This window comes from Oncorhynchus tshawytscha, linkage group LG04 (assembly GCF_018296145.1).
Source record: "Oncorhynchus tshawytscha isolate Ot180627B linkage group LG04, Otsh_v2.0, whole genome shotgun sequence".
NCBI classification, from domain to species: Eukaryota; Metazoa; Chordata; class Actinopteri; order Salmoniformes; family Salmonidae; genus Oncorhynchus; species Oncorhynchus tshawytscha.
Window position 1 is genome coordinate 68,884,189 of NC_056432.1, and position 12,509 is coordinate 68,896,697.

At 39.9% G+C, this 12,509-nt stretch overlaps 1 protein-coding gene and 1 pseudogene across 1 annotated transcript; both read left to right on the plus strand.

The window, feature by feature from the left end:
* The first annotated feature begins 4,988 nt into the window (after positions 1–4,988).
* Positions 4,989–7,816, plus strand: LOC121838790 (annotated as a pseudogene).
* Positions 7,817–9,760: 1,944 nt separating this feature from the next.
* On the plus strand, positions 9,761–12,468 carry LOC112264065 (protein lin-7 homolog C). The gene is made up of 4 exons (XM_042321125.1): positions 9,761–9,914; positions 11,183–11,301; positions 11,811–11,882; positions 11,960–12,468. The coding sequence occupies exons 1-4, from the start codon at positions 9,878–9,880 to the stop codon at positions 12,224–12,226; spliced, it is 495 nt and encodes a 164-aa protein (XP_042177059.1). The 5' UTR covers positions 9,761–9,877; the 3' UTR covers positions 12,227–12,468.
* The last annotated feature ends 41 nt before the right edge of the window (positions 12,469–12,509 follow it).

Genomic DNA, 12,509 nt, shown 5'->3' on the forward strand with positions numbered 1-12,509 from the left:
ACACACACACACACACATACACACACACACACACACATATATATATATATATATATATATATATATATATATATATATATATATATATATATATATATATATATATATATATATATATATACAGGCTATAAGCCTCAGGCATCTTATCAGATCTATTCACCTTTTTTATCATGACACGCAATGTAGCCACATGGCACAGAATCAAAAATGCGTTATTATTTTTTTATGAACAGTACAGCTACAAAAATATCACATCTGATGTCAGTGAAACACGGAAGAAAGATCCATGGCCAATCCCTTCTTCCCATCCCACTCCCATCTATTGACCAAAGGCGTATAAAAAGCATGATGAGAGCTAGGCCTGCTTTAGGACTCTGGTAACCGTGTTTGGTGGCAAGCAACCAGTCAGCCAGCGGAGAGTCACATGCTGCAACGTCATTATGTAGTAAGTTACTGTAATTGCAAGGGATACAGGCGTCATTTCAAGCTCAAGAGGTCTCTCATCGCGTAGTGCCGTCGCGGTGCGGCGTATAGCATGCAACCCCTTCGGTTTTAAGCGATCTCCAAAGGAGCCGTGCAGCCATGGGAGTCCATTACCTCAACCATGCAATTTCCACCATCAATAATTTAATCTATTTGCTCCAAAGCTGAAGAGATATCCTGAAGCTGTCGGACAGTACAGGGAAAATATAGCTTAAGTAATTACACAGGGGGTTGTCCAAAACATCCCAGATGACACTGTCCTGTTGAATGGTCTCCTTCTACGACTGGGCAGTAAAAGGTATGTTTTTCTAAGCTTTTTTGATCATGTTCGCTCTGCTGTGTCGATGCTCGCTCGTTTTGGAAGTAGGGAGAATGTTTTAAAAGTATTGCTTAATAGATTAGGAGATCATGCAGGCGCACCGACTCGCAGTTTGAGAAGGATACGTGGCAACTCTATCCTCTTGTTTCATTAATTTTAAAAAACGGCGTTATTATGCTGATTGAATTTCTGTGGCGACCTCGAGGGGTCAGTGGAGTAATCATTTCGTTTTTCTGATGGCTTATTTAGCTGATTAATTAATGCGAAAGTTGGCACGTTGGCGTGTTGGCCATTGTGCACTGTAAGAAATAGGCGAGCAGACTACATTGCCTACCCACATAGGCTGTAGGCCTATTGTAAGCCTATTCATTTTAACCCATGAATAAAATGCATCTAAATGTTATGTTAAATAATATAGCATCGTAATTCAGATATTTTTTTTTTCAACTATCGGTAAATGGACTTTCTTTTCTTAAAAACCAGAAAGGTTTGTAAGCAAATTATTTTTAAAGTTTGATGCATAGTAGACTATAGGAAACAGCTATACCCTGCAAGGGTTCAGTTTGGTCTAGCTCTCTCTTAAACAGGATAACCTCTGAAGCGGGGATGAATATCGCAGATTATTAAACGGATCTACATGGAGCAGTCGTGCAATTATCGAGCGCGCGGAAGGAAATACCACAATTATTAAGTTTTTATGCGCTCTAGTTCCGAGAACAACCCAGCGGTGCCGCGATACTGCTGTTTACCAAGTAAACCTTGTTAATGTTTGGTGTAGAGATTTTTTAATTTAATTCAGTCTGAGATTATTGCTGTATTTTAGTGTAGGCTAGTTTGTCTCGGGACATTGCATCAAATAGCTCTGAAAATAGGATCCAATTTGACACAAACTTGGAAAACTAACTATATATGCATTAATGACATTCCGTTAAACACGATTTTCTTTTTGTTTAGTAACCTTTTGCGTTTTCAGTCTACAAGTTTTCATGTTTTCGAATTTGACTTGTGTGTGCGTGTGTGTGTGCGCGCGCGCGTGTGTGTGTGTGTGTGTGTGTAGGCCTGTGTGTTTGTGTGTGTGTGTGTGTAGGCCTGTGTGTGTGTTCGTGAGAGAGAGCGAGAGAGGATGTGGGTTTTAAGAACATTTTGTGGTCTAATACGCCATCTAGCGCAACTATATGGAAACTGCTTGACACCCGTTTTAAATTAGGACTTGGTCTAGGTCTAATGTGCTGCTGTTGAGCCTTTATCTTATTATTGTTCGTATAGACCACTTGCAATCAACTTGCAATCAACATCGTTTTAAGATACTACTGATTTATTCAGATATAAATATGTGCAGTAGACTAATGAGCTAACTTGAGCATTGTCGATGAAAGTCATTATCTTCAAGACATGCCTTTCATCACATTGCTAAATGTAATTATCCTAAGGGTTTATAAGGGCTATTTAAGGGTTGTAAAAATCCAAAAGAGAGCACAAAGTACTGGGCTTGTCGACCTATGTGGGGACACTGTCTGACAGTGTCAATAGATTAATTGACATGTAATGCAGACCTTATGTTTATTTATTAATTAAGATGGCCTACACTGGTATAGCAATTGGAAACTTGTAAGGCTAGGAATTGGAAACTTGTAAGGCTAGCAATTGGAAACGTGTAATTTGAACAGCCAATTTACACATAAAAAAAATATTGTTAGGCTGTAATTTTGAAGCAGTTATCATTTTACCTGTGTTGCCTGGTTTGCAGTCACGTTGACAGGTTAACATGTTGCACCACTAATTAGTTGTAAGTGCAACTTGCGGATAGACATACAGGAAATGTTGCACTTATTAGAGTACTATGTTTATCAGGAGGTGGCTTAAGTATGAAGTGGGTAACCTTTGAATATTATGATATTGTTATATATAGGCTATTGGACCTGTCTTTTGCAAACTGGCACATTAATGACACTCACTGGTTCTTTCCAGAGGAGGTGGTGGAGGACAACGCCCACAGTGTCTGTCAATGGAAAATATGCAATTAGGGCCTTCAAGATCTACTGGAACATATTCCAACAGTCTTAACATGTCTTGTTTTAAGTGGTCATTGCATTTATTTTATATCAGAGTTTTATCAGGATTTCAAGGATGCTTATCCATTTGAAGATGCTATTTGCGAGTGTCAGGTGGGGAGCAGATCTCTCAAAACAGTCTTCCGCGTGGTTTCTTGGTTGCATCTGTTAGCTATTATGGGAAAAAAAGGTAATGGCCTTACATTTGTATATTGTGACTGAGTCCTCTAGTATGTTTCCAAAATATATAGTTCATATAAATGAAGCATTATCTTTTAGGTAGGTTTATTTGGAGCACATCCAAAGGTCATATTTTAATAGTCTGGATAGGAAAATATGTTGATTGGTGTAGCCATAGCACAAGCTGATGTACAGGGATCTTGGATCATGTGGAGAAAGGGTATTTTCCCCCTCGTAGTGACTTACTTGACAATGTGTTTTCAAAGTGAAAACATGTTAACCTTTCACTGGAAAAGAGAGGAGTGTTAAGACAAGAATGTTGAGAAAATGTGTCTTTGAAAAAGAAAGTTAGAATGTATTGCCACAGAAATTTTACCCACATACATGACTGTGTAAGTTAAGTGTAAGTGAAATATGAAGTCATATGTGCTGAGTTTTGTACATGGTTGAAACACCATTGTGTTTGTGAATCCACTCCAGCATCTGTCAAAGGGAGATTTGTCATTATAATCCCCACCTGACACGAAGAGCAAACACTGCAAGGCACCATGCTTTCTCTAAACCCAACCGTATATCTGTGCCTGCCTCTCTCACAACAATTGAACAGGTGCTCATCTGAATGTGTCATCGTAAAGCCCTGCCACTATGTGGAAATCCGTCAACTTTTATCTATGAACGTTCTGAATGCACAAAATGCAACTGTAAAGGACTGATTTTATTGATGCAAATCTTGATTTGACGGAATATATGTTATGGCTGGATAGAGTGTGGAAGTTTGCTTGTTCTCTTCCACACCATACTGTACATATTCAGTACATGATAATTAAATATCAGTGTACTGATTACCTAGAGATAAACATTTTAAAAAGGACCGTAAAATCCAATTCAGAGCTGAAGATACTCTCAAATCTAATATAGTAAATGAGAACATACCAGCCATGGTGAGAATCACTTTTACTTTGGTTTGAATTAGATAGGTCTCAGAGAGTACTGTTATTCTGAGCCAGTCCCACAGCAATGAAGTGATTCATCGGCTAGATTGCATTTTAACAGGATGTTGATTGAGAGCATAAGCCATATTGATTTTCCTGATGGAAACAGGAAATAGCTGAGTTAGAAATAAAATTATTTGTTGTTCCCGGTGTGAGGAGGCCCAGAGGACTGGCAGGCAATTGCACACTGATGAGTGGCACTGCCCCCAAAACACATCCCCTCCATCCTGTCCCCTATGGAGACCTGGGAGAGATGTCATCTGTGGTTGTTATGCCGCGAAATTACGCCTGCACTGACTCCCCACCCCCTGTTACTGCAACTTAGCCCCAGTGATCCATCAGGGAAGAAGGACTACTACATCTGCTGCAGCATCTTCTACATGAAGATGGACCCCCAATCAGTTCATGTATCAATAAGCAGTGTGATGGGATTTCAGTCCATGTATTTGTTTTCCTTGATCATTGGGGCAGCCTAATGATGGGATTTGACAGGTCACAGGAACACTTTATAGGATGATAAAGGATTACCTCTTATGAATAATTATTTTGAAATTGCAATATTGAGAAAATGTTGGAACGGTTTCCTGCTCATCTATGTTTGCTTGGCTATGTTTTGTCTCCAAGGTTGTCTTGTCGGTAGGAGGAAAGATGTCCCCATCCCCCTGCAAACACGTACAAACCAAGCCCTCCTTTCCTCTCCTCCTCCATCCCCTCCCTTCCCTCTAACACACACTCACACTCTGGAGAAACACGTCACTGAGCTTGGGGACTCAGCGGCTCATTAAGGAGAAGGATGTGATATTCTCAATCGAGACTGTGAGACTCCCAGCACGCCTATTTATAGATGCAATATCTCTATGGCAGTCACCGTAGCGTTGGCTAATCGCAGTCGTGGCCCCAGACGCCAATTAAGAATGAAACAAATGCTTTTTAGGTGGGGTCTGCCCTCCCTTCTGCTAAGGTCCTTCCATCCTCCACAATGCCTGGTGGGGGAGCGGATCTGCTTGGAGCGTATTCCTGCATCAGGTCGGGACACAAGGAGGGCGGCATGCAGAGTGCAGTCAAAGCCCTGCCATGGCTATTTTTAAATGCACCCCTCTGAAGAGCAAGAGCTAGGTTTCTTATATTGTGGTTGTTTTCATATGTTTGACTCTGGGTCTGGGATGTCCGTGGATATGTTGAATTGCTGTGACTCATAGGGCATAAAGGTAAGAGATGCTATTGTGAGCTAGGGGGGAGGATGAGGATGAGGGTGTGTGTGTATATTGATACATTTTGGCTCTGTTGGGCACTTGTGGCATTCTTTACCTTGCAATGTCTGTTCACCAAATTTATGTGAGCAGCTGTACAGAGAAAGCATCTGATAGAAGGTGTATGTGAGTGTGTCAGGATGCAAGCACATTACATCTCTTCACTTCTCTAACCAGTACTTTACTGACTCTCTCAGTCTCTGCTAGCGCTACTGCTCACTCTCAGCATTCCTTTATTTAAACATCTCTATGTCCCTTAATAAATCCTGCTCCCAATTTGACCCTATCAAGTTTAGCATATTAATGGTAATATTACATCAAATATTGGTTGCCTTTTGCAAAATCACACAAAATAAACAGTCACTTATCTGAACCTAGTCAGAAACACTCATGTATTCAACCAATCAATTGATCAATAAGTCTCTATTAATCCTATGGGAAATGTAGTGTGAAGTCAGGATAACACATGAAACGTGTTAGGCTACAATACATGGTATTAGATTGGAAACATGATATATTTTGCCTGTTCTATAGCTACACTGAAAAAAAGTATTCAGGCCCTTAGCATTTATGATATTGTACATGCCAACCTTGGATAACAACATCACATATAAGAAAGATAATGATGATGATAATGATGATGATTATGATGAAGACATACTGTAGTTTCATTATCAGTTTAACAAAATTGTTTAAAAAATTGTTGTTGTTTGTTGTTGTTGAAGAAGAGAAAATAATGATATATTGGGTTGCACTTCATAGTAGGATGGCCCATTAGGAGATAATTAGCTAATGCTCTGGCATTTAAATCATGATGCCTAGCCACTCCACTCCCAGTCTGAAAGAACTTGGCCTCAGTTGAAAACGCTGGTGTCAGCAGCCCTTAATGTTGCTTCTGGGGCCTTTGTGGGAAATATTGTATGGGAAATATTGTATGGGAAATATTGTATGGGAAATATTGTATGGGAAATGAGGAAACAGAAAAAATGGAAATCACAAGAACAGCACAATCGGTTACATGCGCAATTAATTCAACTAGGTCTAGGTTGTTATTTTTAAAGAGGTCCAATCCAGAAAAAAATATCCAATCATGTATGGTAATTACTTATACCTTTATTTTCAAGTTGGCCAAATAGTAGTGGGCACTCACGGTGGTGTCAGACTGCTGGCTTTCTTTGCAGCTAGAGGAGAAATGTGATACTCTGGTAGTAATGGGGGGAGATGGTAGGCGTGCATCATCTAATGGTGCTTAGTAATAGCTGAAAGGAACACAATTAGATTGTGATCCAACCTTGAGATATTATGGAATACTGTAATAATGAGTGTATTATGTACAGTATTTTGTATAAGCACACAACTCTGATAACTCAATGGAAGAAAAGTGTTGATATATTATATAATACATAATATAGCTACATATTATTATATACATATAAGTTGCACTAACATTTCATCCTCTCTCCCCTCTCATCCCTCTCTCTCCACTCTCTCTTTCTCTCTCTCTCTCTAGTTCCACCAGGTTAGAAGAGTGATGACCATCCTGTTCCTTACTATGGTTATTTCATACTTCAGTTGCATGAGAGCTGCTCCCATGAGAGACGCCCCGAGTATGCGGGGCCACCGAACGGAAGGCTACTTGGGTGCTGCAGTGACAGCCGGCCGGGGCCACGGGACTCCACAGAGCGGGGTGGGCCGGGCCAGCATGGGGGACTGCCCTCGCTCACAGACACGTTTGAGCAGGTGATTGAGGAGCTCTTGGAGGTGGATGGAGAAGCAGCTCAGCTGGGGCCTGGGGCTGACAAGGGCCAGGGAGGGGGTCCTTCCTCTGTGGTCACCACGGAGACCAAGGATGTCGACCTGTATGCATCGCGGGGATGATCAGCAACCAAGTGCCTTTAGAGCCACCGCTGCTTTTCTCCTGGAGGAATACAAAAACTACCTGGACGCCGCTAACATGTCCATGAGGGTACGGCGGCATTCTGACCCCATCGCGGCGTGGCGAGCTGAGTGTGTGTGATAGTATTAGCCAGTGGGTGACAGCTGTGGACAAAAAGACAGCCATAGACATGTCTGGGCAGACCGTTACCGTCCTGGAAAGGTCCCTGTCCCCAATGGCCAACTGAAGCAATACTTTTATGAGACCAAATGTAACCCTATGGGGTACACAAACATGGAATAGACAAGAGGCATTATAACTCCCAATGCAGGACAACCCAGTCCTACGATGCTCACCATGGATAGCAAAAAGAAGATTGGCTGGCGGTTTATAAGGATAGACACATCATGTGTATGCACATTGACCATTAAAAGAGGAAGATAGTGTATATAATGTATAGATTTTATTGAGAGTTTAAAAAAGAGAGTAAAGAGAAAATATCTATTTGTATATATACATAACAGGGTAAATTATTCCGTCAAATGAAAATTTTATGGACTGCATGTAAAAAAAGATGAAGTTTATACAGTAAAAGTGATACTACAGTCTATTTATTGAACATATTCATGACCTTGTAAACAATTAAAAAAAGATCTGATCAGTCATTTGCGCCCAGTTTAAATTACTATATCACATTCCTCAAGACATTGTGGTTTGTTTACTTTGCCAAGAATGTGAGAAAGAAGGAAAAGAGCGATGAGGATGAGGGAGAGGGTGAGGACGAGAGTTACATTAAAAACACTTGCATGCTGCTTCAATTGTGAATTGAGAATTTGTCCACCTAAGAAAAAGGATATGATACCTACCAAACATTCCGTTTACATACTCAACAGTAAAGGGTTTTCCTCCTCAGTACTTTATCTGTTTACTGTTCTAAACTTCTCAAGGTAATGTTGGAATTACATACTATGTCAAGGTGCTGTTGTCAAAGCTTTGCTGTTTATTTTTTTTATCCCCACCAGAGGACAAAATATAAGAATATATATATATCTATATATATATAAAATGTATTCATTGACATATGTTTCTGGATTAATATAATTCATTTTGTATGTTGTGAAGTTGTTTGCAATATTAAATTGAAATATTTGAAGAAATAAAAATGACTATAGGCAACTGAAAAACAAAACCAATGTCAATAAAGTTTGAACCCTACATTTCTAGTTACACTGCATAAAGATTAGATGAAAACATGGACGGATGGACGGCCAGACAGATACATAAATATCTACCTTCCTACATGCATACCTACCATCATACCTACCTACGTACCTGCCTGTCTGCCTGCATGCAGACCAGAGGAGGCTGGTGGGAAGAGCTAGAGGAGGACAGGCTCATTGTAATGGCTGGAATGGAATAAATTGAATGGTATCAAAACATATGGAAACCGCATGTTTGACTATGTTCCATTTATACCATTATGGGTCCAAAATGGGTCAATAGTCTATGTCCTCAGTTTTGCCGTTATGATAAGGTAACACAGTTTAATACATAGTAATGAGTACTAGGCCTATTACAATGAGCCCATCCTCCTATAGCAGACAGACAGACAAACAAAGAGACAAACAAATAGACCAGATAGATATTAATTTCACCAGCATTAGCTTGGTTATAAAAGCCTCAATATATACTCAACCAACAACACAAAGAATCAGAACATATAGTAGGCCCATAAGTCCACGTCGTATAGCCTAGGCTACAAGCTGATCCTTGATGACCTCTGAGAGCTTGATGATGAGTACATTCAAAAGTTTTCAATCTTGAAGACAGGATCCTTGACTGGTGAATTCCTTGGATGGGCCATCTCAATCCTGTCCCATCGACACAGGTAGGTGTCCCATGCCTAGAAATGGATGGACAACATTCTCTCACAAAGGATACCAAAACATGCCTAATTGTGATAATAAGAGATAACAATAAAAGTGCATTCAAGGTATATTCCGTACGATTTGCACACACAAATAGCACTTAAATTATTGCATATATATCTATAGTACTCAGAAAATGGCATTTTATGATAGAAAAATCACTTTTCTAAACATCATTTGAGGTATCCTTCCAAAGTACAGGCCTACATAATGTGTTTACAAGTCTCCTATCACAACAAAAACATAAAAAATGGGTCAATAGTCTATGTCCTCTATGTCGCCGTTATGATAAGGTAACATAGTTTAATACACAGTAATGAGCCTATGTAGTGTTTCAGCTCTCAGAAGGCAAATTCCTTATTGCTGTGAGAAGTGGACATGAATCAATAGAAATGCATACATTATGCAAGCACTGACAGAGATCCAAATTATGGCTTAAACATATTGAATCAACATTGTAGGTTTACAAAGACATTTACAAACAATTCATTTTGGGTTATGAATAATGATCAGATAAGACATTTTAATAACTATACGTTAAAATCTATAATTTAGATAACCATTGAAAAACTGTAAATATTGCAGGTTATACATTTAGGATACCACATTTTCAAAAATAGATATGACTTCTCAGTTTCTCCCCCTTCGTGGATTGGGCACATTGACCGTATATTGCGCCGATTGCGTGTCCTTGACGCAACAACAATCCCCGTCAATACAGCTCAAATCTGTTTATCGCCGAGTGGATATTTTGCTAGCCTAATAATTTCTCCCGAACAGTGCCGGATTTGGGCTATTATGGCGTCTTTGGGGGAACCTGTTCGACTGGAAAGAGGTAAAACGTCAAACAACACAGATCGCTTGATCAATAATAATGGCTAAAATTATGAAAATACACACGAGCCAAACAGATGGCTAGCTAGATAACGGTAGCTAATCTGGAATTTAATTTAGTTAGCTAACGTTAGCAAGTCATTTAATTTTGAAATAACTAGCCCAAAGTACAATCATCTCTCACAAGTCGAAAGAAAAATAGATTATTCCAATATAATCGCTTTAGTTTTAAGAAAGACAGATGGGCTGAGTTGCTAATGTTGTAGCCAGCTAACGTTAGCTGATTTAGATAGCTATCCTCTAAGGCTGGTAGTTTGCAGTGGTGTAAAGTACTTATGAACAAATACTTTAAGGTACTACTTAAATCGTTTTGGGGGGTATCTGTACTTTACTATTTATATTTTTGCCAACTTTTACTTCACTACCTATCTAAAGAAAATAATTTACTTTTTACTCCATACATTTTCCCTGACACCCAAAAGTACTGGTTACATTTTGACAGGAAAATGGTTAAATTCACACACTTATCAAGAGAACATCCCTGGTCATCCCAACTGCCTCTAATCTGGCACACTCACTAAACACAAATGCCTTGTTTGTAAATTAATGTCTTGAGTGTTGTATTGTGCTCCTGGCTATCCATACATTTAAAAAATGGTGCCGTGTGGTTTGCATAATGTAAGGAATTTGGAATTATTAATACGTTTACTTTTGATACTTAAGTATATTTAAAACCAAATACCAAAACCAATAGACTTTTACTCAAGTAGTATTTTACTGGGTGACTTTTACTTGAGTTGTTTTCTAAGGTATCTTTACTTTTACTCAAGTGCGACAAATGGGTACTTTGTAGCTTCCTAGTAATGTTAGCAGTTGCACCCAAACAAAAGTTCAGCGTCCAGTATGTAGCTAGCAGTAGCTCAGTAGCTAGCTAGGTTAGTTTGAAAATGTTGCGCCCGAAAGCCCGGACTATGTTACTTGCAGTCCTGATGATACAAGTCCCTGTCCATTGAATTCTACCATGTGTTTACAAACATTGTGATGAAGATTTGGTAATGATCAGCTATGCCTGCATCATAATACCCTGTGCATGGACAGATTTACTTCATCAATCTACAAAATCAAAAACCAACAGACTCCATTACTCGTGTGCTGAAGTGTTAGATCCTCTGCCTCAAGCAATTATTTCCCAAACCAAAGTCTTTAAATCGATGTCAATTATTGGTAAGATCTCTGACGGTGGGTGGTCTCCATGTTTTCTCCCCACAGACATTTCTCGGGCCATTGAATTGCTTGACAAACTCCAGAGGACGGGGGAAGTGCCACCCCAGAAACTGCAGGCACTGCAAAGGGTCTTGCAGAGCGAGTTCTGTAATGCTGTGCGAGAGGTGAGCTGAGACTGTGCCATTAAATGCCCATCACACCCTTCAAAGTTCAACTCAAATTATGTGGCCAAATCTGGACCTCAAGGCCAGAAGTACTGCTGATTTTCATTCTCCCCCTCCAATAAGTGTGACTGATTCAGACCTGGGGCACCAGGTGAGTGGAAAAAAAATAATCAGCAGTACTCTAGACCTCCAGACTCGGATTTGTGTACTTATGTGAGATGGGGCTGATACAGACAGGCCTATAAAACATGAATTGTTTGATTGCTGCCTATAGACTAGTTATTTGATTTCAGATATAAGATTTGTCATTCCTTCAATGTCAGTGTATAGTGTTGTGATTACAAAATAAGCTATCCAGTTTGAGGATTAATTAATAGCTTGGAACCCTGGACAGCAAGAACTACCAGGATCTCCATTTTTAACATGTCAGACCTTTTGAAGGAAGTAATTCAGCTTTGCAGTTTGTATTCGACTAACCTTCTTTCTGCCTTTTCTAAACAACTCTGTAGGTGTATGAACATGTGTATGAGACAGTGGACATTAACAGTAGCCCAGAAGTCAGGGCAAATGCCACAGCCAAGGTATGTCAAAACAACAACAACCAATATTAAACAACTCTGTAGGCAACTCTGGGTTAACAACCTCTCTTGTCTTGTAGGCCACTGTTGCAGCGTTTGCGGCCAGTGAGGGGCACTCACACCCTCGCGTGGTGGAGCTGCCTAAGACTGAGGAAGGACTTGGCTTCAATATAATGGGAGGGAAGGAACAGAACTCTCCTATTTACATCTCACGCATCATTCCTGGTGGAATCGCCGACCGCCACGGGGGCCTCAAGAGAGGCGACCAGCTTCTTTCTGTCAATGGGGTGGTACGTGTTGTTTATGCAGTCTCTGGTTGTGTCCGAATACCCATACTTGCGTTCTAAATAGTAGGCATTTTGGGAAGGCGAAAAAGAAAGTTTTGTAGAATGTGCAATTTCGAAAATTGAGTATGCTTTAAAAATTCCAGGATGTCATACTCATTTTTGCTTTTTGTTTAGTAGTATTTGCTGCACTTGAGGAAGAGAATTGTATTTCGAGGCCCACGTGTGTCTGACAACAGCTGAGGGGACAAGCTGTACCAAAATAAATTAATGTAGGGAATCGACACAATTGCCCATTGTAGGATGAGCCTAGTATGCTGTTATATTTTGCTTACTGCATTCGTTT

Coding starts and splice junctions, on each gene's coding strand:
- LOC112264065 (XM_042321125.1), top strand. CDS start 9,878: ATGGCGTCTTTGGGGGAACCTGTTCGACTGGAAAGAG. Junction 11,302..11,810: donor TCTGTAATGCTGTGCGAGAG/GTGAGCTGAGAC, acceptor ACAACTCTGTAG/GTGTATGAACATGTGTATGA. Junction 11,883..11,959: donor GGGCAAATGCCACAGCCAAG/GTATGTCAAAAC, acceptor CTTGTCTTGTAG/GCCACTGTTGCAGCGTTTGC.